The following is a 22,677-nucleotide window of genomic DNA, read 5'->3' as shown; positions in this document are numbered from 1 at the left end:
GATTTTAATGGGTATGGCAAAAGGCACATCCCTGACATCAGTGCCACCATCACCACCCACCATCTCTGAATTTGAAGTTCATGCTGCAAAGCATGGAAACGAGAGCTTGTCAACAACACAGTTGTACAAAGTTCTTTAGTATGGGCAAAACAACATAGTTTTTGTAACCTCGTTCTCAGAATTGGATAAACTGTTTTAGCTGACACTTAATAAGAACATTCCAGCCTGAAGCAGATACCTTTCATGGAAAATATCAGCTCAAACAGTTAAAGACGGGCAAAGTTATAAGCAACTGAAAATAGGGTCTTATAAAGGAAAGCATCAGGCAACCTTAATGTTGGATGTCACTACTTTCTCCACCTACACTAATATGTAATATTCAAGGGCCTGATCCTGCAGCATGCTGCCCTTCATTGGGAGCTCAGCACCTCCGAGGTAATGTTCAGCGTGTTGCATCTCACTGCACCAATCATCTGTACCAAGGCTTTTCTCAGATTTCCATTTGGTGAAAACTGCCATGAATGCTTCTTTGCAATGTTAGAAGAATTATATAATCTCAGCGTATTCAAACACACACAAGCACGCACACACACTTCAGCATGTTTCTCAGCAAATAAATATCAGGAGCTATTTTCACCAAACAGAAATCTGAGAAAAGTATCTGTTCAGGCAGCAGATCCTGGGTGCATATATATGTGTGTGTGTGTGTGTGTGTACACATTCATTATGTTATGCCTTCTCTTCCCTATTATTTATTAATAAGAATGTTTCATGAAACAATATCTTTGTTACTCTGAAGTGAATCTGCTCTTGCTGCTTGTAAGTGCTATCAAAATCATCTCCATAGCAACTAATTGTGATGCCAAGGAGATTGTTCTTAAAAAGAGGAATACAAAAGGAAGCATGTGAACCACTTAGAAAATGGAGTTCTTTATTCATGCAGATATACCCAGCAGCTAAATGTGAGGGAAGATTAATATCTAAAATAATAGTAAACCAGGGCAGAGAGTGTGAAGAACTAATTAATATTCAGTGACTAAATAAATGATGACTGGAGGTGGAAAATTCCTGCTAAATGGTTTTTTTAACTTCTCTTTACACCTAATGTGCTCTAGAATTAATGCTTACATTTGTATAGTGCTTTTTATCTTTAAAGAACCTAGACAAGTATTGGGCCCAATTACTGTGTCTGGTAAGCTCCTTTTGCATTTCTACTGTGATGCAAAGAGGTCATTGAGCTGGCTTCACCAATCAGCAGAGGAACTTATCAACTTTTTCCCATCTACGTAGTATAAAATTTGATATAAGAAAATCATTTCCATTAATGTGAAGGTGGTAGCTGAACTGAATATCTATTTTAAAAAATGAAATTAAAGTCACCAGATACCAAAGAGTCTGTTTTGCCCAATAACTCTCATTGGGACAGACTGTGAACCCCTTACTCATGCTGGTGAGTGTTGCCATCAGTGGGACTGCAAAAATGGCTCACCAGCATGAGGAAGGGATTCCGTCTAGCCCAATATGATCCATGTGAGTGAGGCATACTTTGGTCACCCAGTCTTGGAAGCTGTTGCTGAGTAGGTACTGTTAGGTTCTGAACACCTTCAGCTCCCACTGACTGTAGTGGAAGCTCAGGCCATTCACATATTGGACAACTGGCCCAAAGAAGAGGTTACTTACTAGTGTTTACCAGCTACATTTTAAGTAAAATAAAAGGTAGGGAGTATTTCAAAAAAGGAACAGTGTTTATCTGGAGAGCATGGAGTTTTTAAAGAAAATAGACTTTCTGGAGAGATATGAAGATAATGCCACTATCCAATGATTGTGAAGTATTCCACTTTAACTTGATCTTTTAAAGTTAATGAACCATGCTAGTTTCCCTGGGAGAAATGTATTGCTCTTACTTAATAGGTACATCATTATTAATTGGGCAAACAGGAGTCACCCCTCCTGACAGCAGGGATGCTGGATTACACAGCATGTGGACATGAGCCAAAGACCTTCCTGACAGTCAGTTCTGCTGCAAGGCTGTTTCTTTGGACTTTCTGTTATAAATAAATAAATGGGTAGATAAAATGACCTTTTTGGAGTGGAGAGTCAGGAGACTGGTACAACTTTCCCTTCTTGTGACAATTCTTTCCCAGAGAATTTGTTTTTAATTGTGCTCGCAGGCAAATACTACAATTAAATCATTATTAGTCTCATACAGCACATATGAAGTCATCACAAAGTTCAATAAAAGCCGCCACAGACTAATAAGTGATAATAAAAGAACAAGATTATGATAATCACTAGGCGTGTGTCTGAATGCATTATAGTTGTACTGAAGTGAAACATCTTATCAACAAAACAACTTCCATGAGATGAAAAGTTAGTTAATAAGGATGGCTTCTTAGTCCAGCTCAGTGTACAAGACTCCAGACATTGTTATCTCATATTTACAGCATCCGTTAGAGAATTTCTCATGCTTTCTGGGGGAGGGCATACTACCCTGAACTAATATCTTATATGGGACAAGCACATAGCACTTTTGTTCAAAGAATTTATACACACACTGGTCAGTCCATTGACCTGCTTATCCATTATTTAACAGAAAGTACAATTAGATACATAGGTACAGGTCTGGAGTGTTGCACACCTATGCACAGGTGAAATAGTAATAAAAAGGGCAGGGAGTGTAAGGGAACTCAGGGAGTGTAAGGGAACTCAATCCTGCATTGAGGAGTGCTGCTCAGCTACCGGATAATTTTTGCCTAGCAGAAGGAAAATGGCCAAAGGAATAGGTATAGCTCAGAGTCTTGTTAGCATGGTGAGGCTCACTCTTTGGAAAACTGCATATTTACATGTTTATTTTGTCATGCCCCTTGCTGAACAGATCCATTGACTTATCTGAGTGTGGCCATGAAACCCTGATGAGTTAAATCCAACCTTGTGAAGACAGGCACTACTCTCCTGTCCCTGTGTATGCTATTCAGTGCTTAATTTGTGTGGGAGCTTGCCTGGGCTCAGTCCAGGCACTGCTAGGCTTGGAACTTCATAGCCCTGGCACATCTGTGCTTGTCATGTCAGTTATGAAAGTTTTGAAAATCTCTCTTTTTTGCTCTGAAATATGTTTTTTTTTTTTAAATTCTCAACACAGTCGTATCCATCAGGGCCATTACCAGGGTGGGGTGAGCAGGGCAGCCATCCATGGTGCAAAGCTGGGGGAGTAGGGGTTGTAAAAATAGGATGGACAAGTAAAATGGTAGTTGGTCCCACGGGTCCCATTAGCATACCATGCCATTCTTACTTCTGCACTGCTGTTGCCAGCAGCGCTGCCTTCAGAGCTGGGTGCCCGGCCAGCAATCACCACTCTCCATCCACCCAGCTCTGAAGGCAGCACTGCCATGAGAAGCAGCGGAAAAGTAAGGGTGGCAGGTATGGGACCTGTGAATCCCTGTTCCACTGTAGGGCTCTGCCTCCTACTGTTTCTTTTTTCATCCATCCCATTTTTCTGCCTCCCTCCCCTGGCTTTGCGCCCTGAGTGGCTGCCCCACTCACCCTGCCGTGGTTGCTGCCCTGGTATAATATGTGGTGTGAACCTCTAACACTAATACACTTTCAAATAAACTTATGACTGAACGTGCAGCGGTATTACTGACATTGATAATGACCACCACACATTCAAAGTCATAACCAGTTTAAAATCTGAAATTAAATCATTGCTTGAGCCCTGGGACAGGAGTTGCAGACTGTGCTAAATGGGTGTCTAGCACTTTTACGCATCAGCCCCTTACTGATGGTGATTGCATCATTTCCAGTGCTTGAGTTCATATTGGCTGAGAGTCGTGTGTTGCTATGGCAAATGGACACTCATTGGGATAAAAACCTGCAGCAATGTAACTGTAGCTTTGAGGGTGAATGCCAAATTCAGGATGTATGTGGTTGACAGTCCTCATAAATCATCTTCAATTGCTTACCAAATATGAATATAGAGCCATTATTATCTGTTTTCTATAGACTTCATAGTGCTGTGTGAGACATGCCAGAAACACCCAGAAGCTTTAGCATTAGCACAGGGTACTTCATTGGACAAGAGTTACAAGAGTGTTTTCAATAAGCAATATGTTATTATTTATTAGTAAGACTAGGATTTAGTCACAGAGGTCACGGTAGTCACGGATTCCATGACTTTACCGGACCACTGTGACTTCTTCAGCTTCAGCTGTCCGCAGCTGAAACCAGGGCTGGAGCCATGGCTGGGGCTGGAACTGTGGCCATGCTCCCCACATAGCTCTGTGATGTGGGGCGCAGCCGGGGCCGTGTGCTCCTGCCCCATGATGGGGGCAGCTCCAACCGCAGGGCTTGCAGCAGGGGCCGCAGCTGGGGCCGTGCACTCCTGCCACACAGCGGGGGGCTGCAGCCAGGGCTGCGCACCTCTGCCACGCAGCTTGTATGGTTATCTTTAGTAAAAGTCACGGACAGGTCACGGACTCCGTGAATTTTTGTATGTTGCCCGTGACCTGTCTGTGACTTTTACTAAAAATACCTGTGACAAAATCTTAGCCTTATTTATCAGTGTTCTAAATATGATGGTGATAGATTCAATTCCGGGTACCTTCTAAGTTGTTAGTAGTATGTGCACATTATGGGATAATGTTTATTTTTGGTTCTTTGCTACCATCCAAATATAAAAGTGTTATGCTTTGCCCTTCTCACCTAGGGGTGTCCAGCCTGAGGACTGGGGGACACTTATGGCCCTTGGGCTCTAACTTCTGGCCTTTAAGGTGGCTGTTAAGAAAATTTGTATTTGATTATTATTGAAAAATGAGATTGCTAAGTGGTGCTCTACACATTTTTAAATTGGAATGCTTTCACTATGGGGAGAAGCATAAGGGTTGTCACCTCGCCGGTTGTCTCCCACTACTTCCCTGCAGTTCTAGGAGCAGTTCTAGTGTGAGCTTAGGGCGGTCTTGAGCAGCTGCTGTCCCTTCCCTGGTTCACCTCTTGTGCATCTTGCCTGGTGTCTGACTGGTCCATCAAAGGGAAAGGAGGGAAGTAGTTCAGGCAGCTCCCATTGCCTGCTTACCTACCCATCAGTGAGAGCCCCAGAGTCAGCAGGATAGTTCAACTGGCTCTGTGAGCCTGGCTCAGGATAACATCCTTCCCTCCCTCCCTCAGCCATCTAGAGCAGCACAGTACAGCAGAAAAAGAGACACTGAGGACCAACAAACAGATTCTCTCCCTCAGCCCCAGTGCAGGCTAGAACACTATAGGGTGCTGCCCTAACTTGTCTCTGTTGGCTGTGGTCCCTGAAGGATCAGGCCAGAGTGCCGAGCATTGCAGCCAATCCCCTTCCCTCACCCTCAATACACCCCCTGTACCAGAGACTAGACGAAGCCAGCTATGTCAGCTCTACACCCTTTTGGGAGACCCTTTATGCCAGGGGACATCCCACAAAGGGACTAATTGGTGGGCTTCACACTTTTTACACTGCCTGAATGGTGCAAAATCAAAGGAACGGGACAGTGATTCTGTCCCAAAGTAATAATTGATTTTTTTTCAAATGTTGTGGTCAGTTCTCAGTCTCTAACCATATATTACCATGATAGTTTGGGTAGATAATCAATCTTACAAGTCCTACATAAATACGTCAATTCAGGCAATTGTTATTTTGTGAGAAGTTTGAAACATCCTAAATAGTCGAGTATGTGGAAGAGCTATGTATAGTTTGTAAATGTGCATCCACAAATGTTGTATTTTGTACATTGTATTTTCACACTGTGCTCTCTCACGTGGAGAGAACCAGATCCTAGGCTGATGTAAGTCATCATGACTCCATTGTCTTTTAAAGATCTATGCTGATTTACACCAGTTGAGGATCTGAGCCTCCAAGAATGTATGCAGTTCACAACTGCCATCACATTTCCATGGTATCTGAGTACCTACTCCCTGTGTTATTGTGGTTCAAATGTCTGTGATTATGTGCCTGATCCATTGCTATCAGATGTAAATGGAAAGATTCCTTGTGGCTTCAGTAGGTTTTGAATCACATACTAAGTCACTCTCTAATATCTGGCCTACAGTGCGTGCAGATGCTAATGAACTGTAGCTAACTGAGACTTCCCTTTAACTCAGCTGGTAGAGGAAGAGCTCTGTGTAAGCTTGAAAGCTTGTCTCCCACCAACCGAAGTTGGTCCGAGATAAGATATGACCTTACCCACCTTGAGAGCCAAAGGCATTTCTTTTTATTCCTGATGCCATATGTGCTCAGTTTAAGTGGTGACCTTGTTGCCTGTCATTTGTGACAATGAATTTATTGCACTGTGATCCTTCGGGGTGCTTCTTTTCTTGTTTTCACAAGTGTGTTTGTGTGAACTGTGTGCCAGAATTTTAACCCACAATGTTCCTGTTTTTCAAAGTACTTTTTAAAAAATTAATTGATACGTTTTTTTAATGGTGGATTTCATTGCAAATTTCTCAATTATAAATCCTGTCAACTATTTAATGCTATATTTTTTACAGTCTGATATCAAATGTCTTTCTTGGTAGTATATGTAATCTCCTCTCACTGGATATTAAATTATGGACAAACAATTCTAAAAAGAGCAACTCTACTATTGGGATGAACAAAAATCTCTTCTGGCTGGCTGTAACAATGTATACCTTTTAATACTGGATTTAGTAAACTAGCACAAATATGGACTCTTTTCTGGTGGTCTCAGTAGGGAGGCCAAGGACAGAATTACTATTTATGCTGAAGTATTCTGTCACTCCATTGGTGGGGTACATTGGTGAGGTTGGCAGTTTAAAGAATCTCATCTTACTCTGTGCTTGACCTCTTCTGTGGATAAATAGAAGACATATTTTATAGACGCTTCATTACTTTAAAAATAAACACCCAGTCTTTATGAGAAATGGCTTGTTAAGATGTTGAAAGTTATGCTTGTGGTTTTCTGTAAACCCTAGTACAGTATGTTGTTAAAATGCACAGCTCTCAACATAACGTCTTGTTTCAAATTCCTTCAGATGTCAACATTTAGACCCAAGCCTTCCTTCACAATTCCTGAACTTTCACCTACTAATGCAGTATGTACAAAGTTAGCAATGCTCAACTATAATGTTAGATTTGAGGCATAGATATTTACAGTAAGAAATATAAATGATGTATGCCAGATTATATAACTTCAAGCTTTCATCAGGACAGTGATCTGTTGGATCGTCGGAAACACTGCTTCGGTGTCCAATCTGAATCTGGAGAGGACCTCTACTTTTCCGTGGAGTTAGAGTGTGACCTAACCCTATGGGAAAAAGCCTTCCAAACAGCAACTTTTTTAGAAGTTGAACGAATTCAGGTGAGACAGCTGCCATAATGCCTGTGTTTTGGAAACTTAATAAGTGATGGTCTGGGATGAAAATGAATAAGAAAAAAGCCAAAGTGAGATGGAATCATCTAACCTTCTAATGGATTACTCACATTATTATTATTGTAACTATACAGTGTCCTAGTTGTTCCTGGTGTTTTGATTATATGTCTGTCTAGCGTTTCTCTATATTACTCAGCTCTAAGTACAAGAAGATACTGTCACCTTTCCCATGGAGTTTGTAATCAAAGGCTCTTAGGACATCCTTACCCATCTCAAATTTCTGCCTTTAATTACCATGGATAGGTAACTCAATAAATAATGACAAAAGGCAATAGGCAAAGTAGGGACAGAAGGATAACAGGAGAGAGAGTCTTTAAACAATGGGGAGGTAACACAGCTGTTTGGACAGCATTGTTGTACAATCAGATGATATAAAGGACCCAATTCTGACCTCACAAGGATTAAACTCTCATTGCAGTTCATAGGTGCTGCACCAATATGAGGGCAAAACTGAGCCTAACACTTTTGTTTTGTTTTTTCCATACATTTCTTGTTTGTTGCCATTTCTTTTTAATTATCAGATGCCAGAGTGAGGAGTAGGTGATACCAGAGTAGAGATTAGTAGTGGACTATTCTATAGCTATAATTATAGAGCAAGCTGGGTAATATTAGTTGCCCAGTCAGCATTTTACTGTGAAATTAAGGTGACCAATAGTGAATGATAGTTTATGTTAAAATATAAATAGAAGTTCCCAGTTCTTTCTGATTCACCCATTCCTAGCTGTAATGTTGATATAGCAATCAGAAAAATATCTTTTTAGATACATCTGCAAAGATGTTGTCATGATTAGTCTTGCAGCTGCACACATAAAAAATCATATTTGCATATCAGTAGAATATTTGTGCATCTAAGTGTTAGATGCCGCCCCTATTTGGTATATGTAAATGCTGGTTTGTGCTCAAAGACAAGTTTCTATGCATACATCTTTTTTGTGCCCTCATTTGAACATCGGGCGCTTATTGTTTAAGTGAAATGTTAAATGTTTATATATGGTAATACCCTCCTGATCTCAAAACCATCAGAGCTGAGATGAAATACGTTTAGTTTATAAAACTGGTTCCCATTTGGCAGAATTACACATGCTGTCACTTTTCATGCATATAGCTAATTCCGTTAATCTCAGAAATGCCAATTTTTAACTTAAAAATGTTACTCTCTGTTACATTTTAAAGGAATAGTTTGAACTTTTATTACTGTGCTGGAAAATGTAGACGCAGTTACTATTTAAAAAAAAAAAAACAAAAAAACAAATAATCTCCTAATTCAGAAACATCAAGATACCTCTTACTTCTCATATCATTACCTGAGGCAATGTTTGTAACTGCACTACAGGGCATTCCACAAAAGAAAATATAACAAAACATCTATAATAACCATCAGCACTCAAGTTACTTCAATTTTGTCTTTTCTTATAGGGGTACCTGCTGTTCCACTTCTGATTTTTGGCTCTACCTCTTAGATTTTATACTTCAAATGTATTTAATGTGCTTCAGTGTCCCCAGTAATACCTCTTCTAACAGTCTTATTCCCACATCTCCCCACTGTGATCTTGTCTTTATTGAGCTGAAAGTATTTTTTTACGTGCCAAAGTTGCATTTTGGCTATAGCACACGTGAGAAACTGAACTATCGACAGTAAAATATTTTATCATTTGTGAAATTGACAGAAAGCCAAAATTCACAGAATCAGTTTCATCTTTTGTGTGTACACTTTTAGTGTTGTATGTGAACTTCTTCCTACATCCCAATGAGGGGGGAAAGGGGATGGGCAAGATGCCCATTCCATTACCTGAATTACTTTTAGTTTGCTCTAATTTTCTTTCAATAGTTTGTGACTTCTTCCCACAGTTTTGTTGCATATTTATCATCAAACACATAATAGATTTTCAGTGGTAGTTGAGAAGTGGCATGATTGGCCTCTACAAAGTGCCAATGAGTCTCATCATTCTGTGACAAGGAAAGAGCCAGGTTAAAATCAGAATGGGGTCTCATGGATGGATGATCAGAAAAATATAAACGGGCACTCTCAAATAATAATTATATTGATATTTAAAATCAAGTCTCTATGAAGTCACATCACAAGCAAATGGGTAACTGCATTCAGTGTCTTATTTGCATATACAATTCACTTTCAGTGCAAACCCACGTATATGCAGATATTTCTGCATATAAGCCATCCATATTTTTTACATTTTAATTAAATTTGGGATTTTGTTAATTTTTCATTTTAAAAATATCATCCAAATGTAGGCTGGACTCTACTATAGTCACACTTTATTGGCAAAATTTCTCTACTGGTATAAATTAACATATCTCCATAGAAGTCAATGGAACTATGCCAATTTACAACAGCAAAGAATACAGTCCATAGAGTTTATTACAAATATAGTTATTTAAAAATAAACCTGGTTAAGACCACAATTCAGCAAGATACTTAAGCACTTGCCGCACTTCTAGCATGTGAGAAATACCACTGAAGTCAAAGTCAATGAAGTCAGATAGGTACCTTGCTGACCTGGGACCCAAGTTCATAGCTTCTGCAGCTTCTAACACACAAGTAAAGAGCAAACTTCCCTTAGGAAAAAATAAGATTTCAGGAAGACAAATAAACAATAAAGCTGATAGCACTTTGACATTAACATGTCATGCAATTTATAATACTGTAGAGGTGCCATTGTAGAGTTATGTTATACCTATGTTATAGTTAATTAGTTTTCTATAGAGCAATAAGGAACATCCATGCGTATAATTAGATATTTAAAGAAAAAACAGAAGTCACATAGATAGTGGGGGAAAAAATCCTTTTCCCTGTTGTCTTATAGCATTTTTTTTAAAGTGTGAGAAGAACCCAAGACATCTGCAGCATTTATAGTAGTGTTCAAATTAACTGAAGTCAACTGAATGCGGCTGACAGTCTTTCTTGAAGTCCCTACTATTTTATGTTGAATGTTGCATTCCTTGCATTATGGGCTTCCTTTATGTACTTTCTTACTATTGTTCTTGTTTTTATGTTAGCTGTTCACTCCAGAAGATGAGTATTATTGTGTAGCCTGTCTTGTGATTACATTGTAAAGTTTGCCCCCATGGAAGTTCTGTGCTTGAAAAGTTGAGTTTTAAAGTCTGAATTGATTCTTGAACCTATAACCCAAGTGTTTTCAGGTTCTCCAAGCTTCAGAAATAGCTTACAATATGCTCATAGCACATCACGCCTTCCATAATTTAAACACCTCCTTGGAACTGTAGTGTGAACTGAGGGCGTAGGATCTGAGGAACATAGTACTTTGGGCTGTCATCTTCTGGAGCTGAGCTCCTGAATTATTCATGATCCCAGTTTAAGATTCCATACTGTGGGAGTGCACTGGGACTGAGAGAGGAAATATTTTGTGGCTGTTTTTTTGGGACACATTTTTGACAAGGTTTCATGTTTTTGTGTAGGAAGCCAATAATCAATGTGAAATCATTCCATGGTTTGTTATGGTTTTTAGTACACCTTTAAGGGTTTTCCTTAAAGCTGTAATAACTTTGGCATTATCCATGCACCTGGGTAGTATTCGTCATTTTATTCTCTCCAAGTTCATGAAGGAGGAGCTGAATTAAAGATAGCAGAATAATTCAATATGAAGAGACACCCAGAATAAATAGAGTTAACTAGGTTTACCTTTATCCTATAGTGCATATTCCAAACTTACTGCAACAATTTAATAATAATGAATTATTACTTAGGATTATTATTTGTATTACCACTGTGCCTGTGAGCCTTAATTATCCTGGATCAGGACCACATTGTGCTCGCTGCTGTACAAACACAGAACAAAAGATGGCCCCTGTCCCAAAGACCTTAAAGTCTCATTTGGTCAAAGGCCATTATAAATTTTACCTGTTTTTATGTTTGTTTGTTTTTACTCTGCTAATTGTGTTTTAGATACCTCTGCAAGATTTCTAGGAGTTAAAAAGATGAGCGGAAACCTTAGGCTGAAGTGATAGATTGAGACTGATCTTCCATATGGGTGGAGTTGCTGATTATGCTGTTGGAATAGGAGGTCAGCTCCATTAGAGCAGACTGTTATTCCCAGTCTGAGATATTGTCTTTTTGACAAATTTTAGTCCTCAGTGTAGTGTTCGTGTTTACTTAAGGTAGCTGGAGCAATGTAAATAAAGCAGTTGTTGTTTTATGCATGTTGTAGTGAGTTAATAATAGAACTCTGCCGCTACCAATTTTTGCTTTGCATGCAAAAAACCTGAGAGATTTTCAATATTTGGGAATTCATAAATCTGATCGAGTGTGAAATGTGCTACTTTATAAATGTGAACCCATTTTTCCTTCAATGGGATGAAATGTTGCCAAAGCCAAAATCATCTCCTCCCCCGCCCCTTGCCCCCCATACTTGACCCATGGGAAAAAGATTTAATGTTTATAATATAATAGCATTTTTACAATACATTTGCAGTGAAAACTGCCTCTCACTTCTGAAAACACAACAACAAATAAAATATGAAGGTAAACCTACAAAATGAAACCCTGATTTTTGAATAAAAGTGGGAGTTTTCTTAACATAGCATTAGTTAACTTTTTTAATGAATGGGACCACATCAAAATAAATTACAGTTCACATGTTGCATGGTCAAATGGTTGAAGTGTGTGTGTACAACTTCTCCCTACAGGAAGGAACTAGAACTGTTCTGTCATTTCTCACTCTGTCTAGTGACTGGCAGAAAAATTTAATATCTGCCCTAATGACAACTAATGGAGATTTTACTTTAGTTTAGGTGCTAGAAGTCTGCATATTTGAAGCTGAAAGCCTTGAATTATGTGATGTGCTTGTACAGTTTATCTAACAACTATGGTATGTGTCTTGATGCAGCCATCACCATATTCTATCCTGGAGAGAAAGGTAGTGCACCTGTATATCAGCCAGCATATTAACTGAACAAGATGCAATTATTTCAGTTCCACAAAGTGTACTTAGCTTAAAGTTTTCAAAATGTCTGTGTTCAAATCCGAGAATAATATATCAAGTAATAAATGTTTCTTGCAATTTAAGAAGCAGGTGTACATGGTTCATCTTTTTAGAGCAGAAGAACCTTTCCACAAAGAAGATGTAGTTTGTGGTCCTTGTCTTCAGGGGACTGCCCATTTAAGTGTGCTTCAAAAAGTAAAGCCATTCTGTTCATAGCTGTAAATAAATAAGTGTGTGTGTGTATGTGTGTGTGTGTGTGTTTATTTAGGGTGCCCCTTATGTGGTACAATGTTAATGTCGAAATAGTACTTCATTCATGTGAATCAATGGCATTTACAGTAATAAAAATGTCAAAAAGATGTGATATGAATATCTGCAATGCATATTTTCCACAACCATCAAATACCCTAGCTCTTGACTTTATTGTGTTTGTACTATGAAAATTACTCTGTGTTTGTCATTGTCAGGTTTCCTGCTATATAACATATTTCAATGAAAATTGTTTAAAGATGCAATAATACACCAGGACACATATAACTACTAAAATATTAAAGGTAAGATTTTCAAAAATACTCAGCGTCAGCCTAACTCTGCTCCTCCTGAAGTAAATGATAAAACTCCCATTGTCGTCAGAGTTAGGCCAACACTGATCACTTTTGAAAATTCTATCCTAAGTTTCTTTATTTAAGGAGACAATAAGGTCAACATTTCCAAACCAGGGTTTCTCAAAGTAAACCCCTAAATCCATATTCAGGCACCTAACTAAATATGGCCTTGCTTTTGGAAGCTCTGAACACCCACAACTCCTATGCTTTTACGTTTTGGGGCAAAAGTCTTAGAATTGTTAAAAAAACTCATGAAACAATAATAAAGATGTTCCAATTAACTTTAGTGGGCCCAGGAATTTACCTATGGTGTCCACACCTGGGGTAGCTCTGAAGCCAGCATCATGAGAAAAATAAGATAGTGTTTTGGTGGAGTGTTTCTTGGTAAAGAGAAATTTTAATAAATGCTATTTATTTTAGATTCATTGATAGTCACAGTTCCATAGAAATAAGTGTCTTCATAAAAACAGTACAACAATAACCGATTTACGTCAATATTAATAATTAATATTCAGTCCTGTGACATAGTGTGCACATTGTATTAACATCCATGAACTGGATGAAAATGAAAAATCCTTCAATCTGTGCTCTTGCTTAGGGTCTTCAGGGCGAAGATTTTGGGGAATTTAATTGTCTCTGACTTTAATCTGAAAAGTAAAATGCCCATAAATATTTCCCTTGTGATGCAGCTGTGTGAAATATGGTCTTTAAAAGCACTTTGGTGCATCAGATTTTGACATAATTAAATATTTTTGACAAGGGAAATCAGAATTTGTGTTGAACATTGCAAGATTGCCATTACGAACCTGAAGCCGGCTTTGAAGTAGAGAGCTCAGTTTGATCAAGAAAATGTCACTAATTGATTTCTCATGTCGTATATCAAAATGCCATGTTCTTAAAAAAAGAAACCAAAGAACGAATGCCATTTAAAATGTCAAGGTTTTCTCATAAAAGCTTATGGTTAGAGCTACATATTGTGTGCTAGTCGACAATGAAAGTTCTCTTTTGATTGCATAAATTCTTTTTCACCATATTGTACCACTGAGGTTGAGCAGATAACAAAGAAGCAAACAGCATCTCAAACAGATTTTCTTTGCAAACACAGTTATTTATTCTAAATCTGGATATAAGAAGGTTTAGTGATGGTACTCTGTTTTATCTTCTAACATCATTGAAAAATCTGGCTATAAAATGAGACTTTCTTTTTATCAGCTGCTACAGTAATCCGTTAAAATTACTGTTGAATTATGTTTTTGTTTTTTCAAAATAAAATTAAAGACTCTTTCTAAAGGCACAATTTCCTCTCTGGTGTAAATCCACTAGTTTGAACTACAACTGGGATGAAATTGACCTAATACATATACGCAATCCTTTCTCTGACAATAATTTTGAGATGTGTGCATTGGAGCAAACAAAAAGAATTTACTGGAGCTAACAGACAAGTACAGTGCTACTTAGTATAGTAACTGTGTTTTCTGATTTTTGCAGTGCAAGACATATGCCTGTGTTTTGGAGAGTCATCTTATGGGGCTTACTATTGACTTCGGCATGGGTTTTGTCTGTTTTGATGCTGCCACAAAGGTAAAGATCTGAGACCTGCATCCAATACAGTATTAATATTCTTCTTCCAAGTATTATGTTTTGAGATGGAGAGTTAAGCCATCCTTGAAATGTGTTCTTTCAGTATTTTGGTAGGCCATCATATGTCAAATCCCTTGTACTTTTTTTGTAATCCTGCGGGGTTGTTTCTGAATGATATGGGATGTTGCAATCTGTAATGCAGTTGTTACAGAGAAGCCAGTGTCAACCCTGACCAAGTGTCAAATCCTCATACTATAACAGGATATGGATACAGGTTGATGTCATTCTCCTGGTGTTGCCTGGTTTTCATCAAATTTTAAAGCAAAATCATCCTGTAGGAATCCATAGTGGCACAGGAATTCCTCAAAGAGAACCCATCATGCCCCATCTCCCATTGCACTAGTAGAAAGTATGATTATTATTGCAATTTCATATCTGTATTATTTCATATTTATATGTGTAGTGTTTGTAATTTTATAATACAAAAAGTCATCGCACAAATATCTTGATCAAAGTGTACCTCTTCTGGCTTTCCCATCAGGATAACACAGGTACATCAGCCACCTAAAAAGGAGCAGACAGCAGCCACTGGATTCAGCCTCTGTCTGTATGCCTTGTAATATTCCCACCCAGCCTTAAAAAAAATCTACTCACTCAGTCACCTGAGGCGAGTAATTTGTTTTGACAGACAAGTTGTTTCATTATCATCAGTTTTCACATTATGATTATTATTGGCCTGATCCAAAGCCCACTGAAGTCAGATGGAGTCTTTTGACTGACTTCAGTGCACTTTGGATCTAGTTCTCATAGAGCTGCACCAAATATTATGAGTATCTTTCCTTGACTATTTGCTTGAATTAAGTAATTAATGTACTTTGGTCTATCCAAGTGTCCCTTTTGTATTCACTTTCCATGCACATCAGATCAGTTGAGTTTTGCTTAACAAACATTTTAAGACTTCGAGATAGTGAGTTTTAAATGTGCTTTGTATGAGCATTTGTACATTTTGTTTGTAATTGCTTTGTGAGTTTGGGAGTGTCAGGGGAAGAGGTAGGAGAGGGGAGGTGAGAGGAGAAGGGAGAGAATCAGAGAGGGATAATGAGCCCAAAAACAATAGCCCTAGCAACAGTATGAGGCTGAATGAGGCAAAGAGTGATCCTGCAAGAGTAGCCACAGCTATCTGCTGTCATTATCGTTTCCTGTTTTGACAGGAATCTGAGACTATGGTTTGGTGGGGAATTTTAAAGCCAAGCACAAGTCCATATCCAAGTGTGGCACAGTAAATTATATGTGAACCTGTGTACCTCCCACCCCAGCCCACCCCATCGGGCCATGTGCAAAGGAAGAAAGGAAAGCACTAGGAAGTAAGAGTCACCAAGCAAAGGGGTAACTCCCCACAGTAATGTCTGGGAATGGGGGCAGAAGTAGCAAAGGAAGAATGAGGGCTCAAAGTAGGAAGGTGATGGGTAGGATCTTCCTGCTATCTATAAGTGTGGCCAAGGTGAACTGATTTGCTTATCTCTGAATGGCAGTTGTCAGAGCGCCTGAGCCAGATGGTGGAAAAAATAGGCCCAGAAAAAAGGCCAGCAGACCTTGACAAATGTTGACAGATGGAACTGCCACACAACCTTCTTGATTTTATAACCTTGACTGAAGCTGGGATATATATGGCTGCAGGTTCACTTGCTAGCCCTGCTATTACTCAGAGTTCTTCAGCTTATACAGTCCCAAAGCTGCAGTGCTAGGGCCCAAGCCCGCATCTGGACCATAAAGCATATAAGACTGCTAGGTGCAGCCAAAAGAGAGGGTGCCGCTACCTTTGCTGCTACAGCAATGAACACACACACACACACACACATTTTGTAACAATGACTGGGGGAGAATGACAGAAAATTGCCAGCTAGTAAATGTAGTGCTCTTGGTATATTGGGTCTGGATGGAACACTGCTTAACACCACAAGGAGACCAGTATCCTAAGAGATTTTCCACGCCCTGGCATGTGACCTAGGCAGTTAAATGATTAGACAATAATCTGACAGTACCTTTCACAACTAGAACCGCACATATACAGAAAATGTCTTTATGTGAATATAGTGAGAAAATATTTGCTGTAACCTCTGCACCCAGTAAATACATTTTACAGGAGCCAAATTATTCTAGGAAGAATCCCTTGAAAAAGGCCTGAGTGGATGAGAGAGTGAAATTTCTGAAATTCCATAATTCTATGTATCTGCACCTTCTCCCGAAATTATTGAGAGATTTAGAGCTCCAGAACTTCCACCTGATAAGAGAGATGTTCATCCAATCAGAGAACAAAAAGAATATCATGTAGCTTGTGTGACCCATCTCCAGCTAACTGACACAAGCTCAGATACACCAAGTGAACTGTTTGCAATATATCCATAGGATTAAAGATGATGTTGAATCATTAAAAATGTGTCAGGTGAATTTGAATAATGAATAAATTTAAGGAAATCTCAATCTATTCACAGACATTCTGCACGCAGAAAAGTGGCAAAATTTCATGAGTTGAATTTGCTCAGCCTTGCTCAGCCTTTAATTATTAAGGTGAGAGCAGGTGACTCAGTTTTGAGCTAGTGTTTATAATTTTTCAGGATAATTTTGCAAAGATGATTTAAGTTAAACTATTATATCTCTGCCTAGTGATCAAATTTATTTTGCTGGAGGGTTCAAATGAGCTTTGGCTAGGCAGGAAGGATGCAGATGGAAACAAATCAAAGCAGAGATTAGTATGCAGGGTAGCAATGTGAATGAAACTAAACTAAAAAAAACTTGTCTTATAAAAATGTAAACTGTATTTTTTTTTAAATTAGGATTTTTACAAAATTCCTTGTACTGCTCCAACTGCCACTAGATATGTTCACTAATGAACACTGCACTGAGGAAAAATACTTTTCCAATATATTTTTATTTTATTTTGGCACAAGGATATTAATAATTTAAAGAATACTTGACTTTTGTTGATTTTTAATTAAAAGATTATTTCAAAAAGAAATTAAATTCAGCTTCAGACAAGAGTTATGAGAACCTTTCACAAGAGAACCTATCACAGACACTTGAGTTCATCTGTGTGTTTCACTACCAGCAAAAATGCAGATATGAACCTATATATATATGCACCTGTTTGCATATGCTTGTCCCAGTTTTGCTTCCACTAACACATACAAGTCATTTGATTCCGTTTCCACCAAGCAGACCCAGGCTTACATCCCTTTGCCATTTTCATTTTCAATCTCCTTCTCCCTCCCAGATATTTCATCTTCTTGGATGTGGATTGGCATGCAAACCCCTTTCATATATTCATAGACTTTAAGACCAGAAGGGACCATTAAAGCCCACTCTTCTACCTGCCACATCTTCAGAGGAGATGGATGCCTCCATCCCTCCCTAGTTTGCAGCATCAGAACCCAGAGGAGCTCCAAGGGACAGCCTGCTTCAGCTCCCCTAGTTAAAATTCCAGCACTTTCCACTAGAATATTTCATCTGATCTTCTTTGGTTTCTACTAATCCCTTGTGGTTTCCACTGCAGAATCAATAGGACTACTGTTGTGTTCTGAAACTTAATGCTTGGAAACAATAAAAAGCAGTCAGAAATTTGAACTGAGTGCCCTCAAATGCTCTGATCTACAGGAGAAATACAGCTCCCTGAATTTGAAACACATCATACTCCAATTAACTGAAACCCCAAAGAAAATCTTTCTCAAACTTTTGTGGTTTGCTACCACTGAGAATTTCTCAGTTCCACTATTGACTTTTTTTCTGATAGGGCCTTATTAGGCTGTTACAGCTCCAGGATTCTATAGGACATTTTCATGCTAGGATGAGCCTTGATACTATTATAAAATGTATTTTCTTCAGTGTCTATGCTGAGCATATTTTAGTACCAATTTCATATTTGTATTATTTGCTTATTAAGGCAGGTTTTCATTAAACTGAGATCCCTTTTGCCTATATCTGATAATTCTCTGGCTAAAAGTTAAAGGTGCTATGATGTTTTCTCCAAAAGATTAATAACAAGAAACAAATTCAGAGTTCCTTATTCCATTTTTACTTGGACCCTAGTCAGACAAACATCCATTTAAGTCAGTGGGTGTTTGCCTGAACAGGAAATGAGCTTTTTTTTTAAAAAAAGCAACACTTAAACTTGGGTATTAGAATAACTCAGGAGTTGGCCTGGCTCTTAAATGCATAATGGCTGTTATGTGTGCCCGAACAGGGCATCCATCTAGTCTAATAGGCTGTTTGAGATGACTGATTCCTTCTTGCATCAAGATTTGTACTATGCATCAAGACCAAAGCAATAGATAGATCATAGAATATCAGGGTTGGAAGGGACCTCAGGAGGTCATCTAGTCCAACCTCCTGCTCGAAGCAGGACCAATCCCCAATTTTTGCCCCAGATCCCTAAATGGCCCCCTCAAGGATTGAACTCACAACCTTGGGTTTATCAGGCCAATGCTCAAACCACTGAGCAATCCCTTCCCCCTAGATAGATAACTGGTGAATTTCAATGCACATCTGTGCTTATGAATTTCCTACCCATTTGCAATTTTGCCAATGGTAAAATTTCATTACCAGTCCCGCTATTGGTGCTACACATATAAATAATATGTAATAAAAACTGATGAGAAACCAGCCAACAAGAATTAAAAAATTAAAAACACACTGTGTATATTAGCAAACTCAGAAACATACACAGTAGTTCTCATGGCAAGTTTGGCTTTTAATTTGTAGCACATTAATGTTTCTTAGAGCACATGTCCTTTTCCCTTCATTCGACTCAGGTGTCATCTTTTCAGCACATTTGGGAAGCCCGCTTCTTTATTCTGCTGCATAGGGACCTTGTAACTCCTCATTTGTGCCCTACTAATCTGCCTCTTTGAAATGTGAAAACTACTTTAGATCCCACAGTCACCATGAAACGGTGAAATCCTTCTATTGCATCCGACAGGCCAGATTATTCACCCCTAACTTGCAATGGTGAGTAGTCACTCAAGCAAATAGTACTACTGAAATCAATTGGACTACTCATGGAATAACTGCACATCAGTGTGAGTAAGGGTCTGAGAATCTGGACCAGTATGATTAATAGCTCTCCAGTTCATTAGTGGACACTTATCCCGTTGTATTGACAGTTAAGTTATTTAAACAAGGTATCAGCATTTTAATTGTTTTGTTTCCTTACAACCTTAATCCCAAATTATCACACTTCCCATTGTTAAATTACTTGATTTTTTTGTGGATTAATAAATTTTATTCAATGTGATGGGCAAATAATGGGCTAAATTTCACAAATGTGACAAAGAAGAAAGTCACTAGCAATTCTTATGTGTGTGTTTACATGTAAGCAAGTCTCTGTGTAAATTTACACTTCCAAGACAAAAAAGCATAAAAAATCTCCATGGATTGCTACATTGTCTAGTATCATTTAATGAGCAGTAATGTTTCAATTGTAGCCCTAACTCAGTGATATAGATTTTCATCTGTATCAACCCTATTTAAACTGGATCATGTCATATTTCAATAAAAATATCTAGAAAACATTTTTCTGAATCTGTGCAAAAACTTACATAAATATGGAACCTATTTAAACTGTGTTATTTAAAATAAATCCATAGTGTGAAGTGATTAAACAGTGTTGATATAAATCATATCATTTCTCTCTCTTAAATCTCTCCTGCTTTCTCTCATTCATTCCCTAGCTGACAGCTGAAAAACAGAGCCAACAGCAGTTTGTCTTTTTGACAGTTTATGTTGCTCTACAAACAAGCTATTTTGATTTGAATGAACAGACTTGCTAGTTAAATCTGATTCTTCCAACCTTACAGGAAAATATCAATTACCTACCAAAACAGTTTTGTAAACCACCAAGTAGCATTATGATGGCCCTACAAGATAAATAAGGAAGGATATAATTCTCTTGCCCCTTTGATATAGGAAAGTTATAACTCAAAGAAGTGTTTGTTCTTCTAAAGCAGTCTCTAAATCTAAAGTTCAAGAGCAAGAGATTTTTTTTTTATCATTCAAGATTTACAGTGTAATGGAGCCCTACAATATATAGCTTAGTAATGATCTTAGCAAGTGTTTGATTAGGATTAAATTCTACCACATGCTCACTTGTTCACAGTAATGACATAGCTGTGGTGAAAAGGCAACCTGCTTAGTGGTTTATGTGGACAAATTCACAAGAAGTGCCAACTGAAATAGTCAGTATGCATATTGTGTAAAAATGTTTATTGTGCTAGTGGCATATATGTGAAGCTAATTCAGATGGTTCATAACTGTACTCACAGCATATCTGCCATTAGCAGCTTCACCGAGGAAAGTTTGAAAGCTTTATTAAGCTACTTCATTAACATTATTTAAGATGTATGATGTCACACAGAATGCTGTTACTGAACTTTCTTTCTTTCTTTCTTTCTTTCTTTCTTTCTTTCTTTCTTTCTTTCTTTCTTTCTTTTTCTATTAAAATGAAGTTAAACAGAGATCAAAAGACCAGTGCAGGACTCCTTCCTCTTGGTTGTCCAGGCACGTCTGTCAGACTACCAGCCAGTTGACATCTCCGCTTTTGCTACAGGCCTTCTTATTCTCAGGCATCTAATTTAGATGGACCACTGAAGTCCCAGAGGCTCCTTTTCCTTTCTGTAGGCTCTTAGGATATGTCTAGTATACAATTAAAATCCCATACCTGGCCTGTGCCAGCTGACTTGGGGTCGCAGGGTTTGGACTAAGGAGCTGTTTAATTGTTGTTTAGACGTTCAGGCTTGGGCTGGGTCCTGCGAGGTGGGAGGATCCCAGAGCTCACGCTGCAGCCCAAGCCCAAATGTCTACACCACAATTAAACAGCCCCTTAGCCTTAGCTGTCTAATTGTGGTGTGGATAGACATACATCAAAGTTCAAGAGTGTAAGGCAAATGTTTTACTTTCTGTTTCAGTTTCCCAGCTGCTGCTGCCAGAATGTGTTTGTGGGAGATGTTTCCCTTGGTTCTGCAAAATTGCAAAAGGTTACATCAAGTTCTACATCTCTTTAATGTAATCCCAACTGAACATTTTGCTCATCACATCTTGGGTTCTTGATGTACAGTAAATGATCTGGATACACTTCTACATCCTTTCAGTGTAGCTCATTTTGGCACCGTGGATCTTTCTAAATAGGATTGCCAACTTTCTAATCACATAAAACTGAACACCTTTACCCCACCGTTCCTTGCCCCTTACCCAGGGCTCTGCCTCTGCTCACTCCATCCCTCCTTTTGTCATTCACTTTGCCCTACCCTCACTCATTTTCGCCAGGCTGGGGCATGGGGTTCGGGTGCAGGAGGCGGTTTGGGCTCTGTCTAGGGGTGCATGCTCTGGGGTGGGGCCAGAAGTGAGGGTTTCAAGGTGCAGGAGGGAGCTCTGGCTGTGGGTGCGGGTTCTGGCGTGGGGCTGGGGATGAGGGTTTTGGGGTGCAGACAGGGGCTCCCGGCTGTGGCTGAGGGGTTCAGAGTGTGGGAGGGGGCTCAGGGCTGGGGCAAGGGGTTGGAGTGAGGGCTCTCTGAGGGAGTTAGCATATGGGAGGGGGTGCTGACCTGGGCCGGGGGTTAAGGGTGCAGGCTCTGGTCAGGCGGCGCTTACCTCAGATGGTTCCCAGAAGCGACCAGCATGTCCAGCTCCTAGGTGGAGGGGACAGGGGCTCTGTGTAATGCCTGAGTCCACTGGTGTCACCCCAGCAACTCCCACTGGCTATGGGTCCGACCAATGAGAGCTGCAGTGTCGGTGCTGGCACTCGGGGCAGGGGCAGAGCACGGAGCCTCCTGGCCCCCCAGCTAAGAGCCAGACATGCCAGCCACTTCCGGGAGCAACACGGAGCCAGCATAGGCAAGGAGCCTGCCTTAGCCCTGCTGTTCTACAACCAGACTTTTAGCAGCCTGGTCAGCAATGCTGACCAGAGCTGCAAGGGTCCCTTTTCGACCGGGCGTTCAAGTTAAAAACCAGACTCCTGGCAACCTTGTTTATAAATGATTAACTTCAAAATTGCTTAAATATTCAGATGGGTTTCACTTATAATTTATAATTAACTTTTTTTCAGGTTTATTTTCCTAATGACAAGCATGGCCCATCAGA

At 39.2% G+C, this 22,677-nt stretch overlaps 1 protein-coding gene across 1 annotated transcript in view; it reads left to right on the top strand.

Moving 5' to 3' along the window:
- The window catches only part of SNTG1 (syntrophin gamma 1), a 242,913-nt gene that overhangs the window by 185,150 nt on the left and 35,086 nt on the right, over nucleotides 1-22,677 (top strand). Inside the window, exons 14-15 of the mRNA XM_077808685.1 lie at nucleotides 7,182-7,334; nucleotides 14,458-14,550. Of these exons, the coding sequence (XP_077664811.1) occupies nucleotides 7,182-7,334; nucleotides 14,458-14,550 (246 nt within the window). The remainder of the gene's footprint in view (nucleotides 1-7,181; nucleotides 7,335-14,457; nucleotides 14,551-22,677) is intronic.

This window comes from Eretmochelys imbricata, chromosome 2 (genome assembly GCF_965152235.1).
Source record: "Eretmochelys imbricata isolate rEreImb1 chromosome 2, rEreImb1.hap1, whole genome shotgun sequence".
Taxonomy (NCBI): domain Eukaryota; kingdom Metazoa; phylum Chordata; order Testudines; family Cheloniidae; genus Eretmochelys; species Eretmochelys imbricata.
The sequence above is the reverse complement of the archived record's forward strand: the minus strand, read 5'-3'. Positions and strand labels throughout refer to the sequence as shown.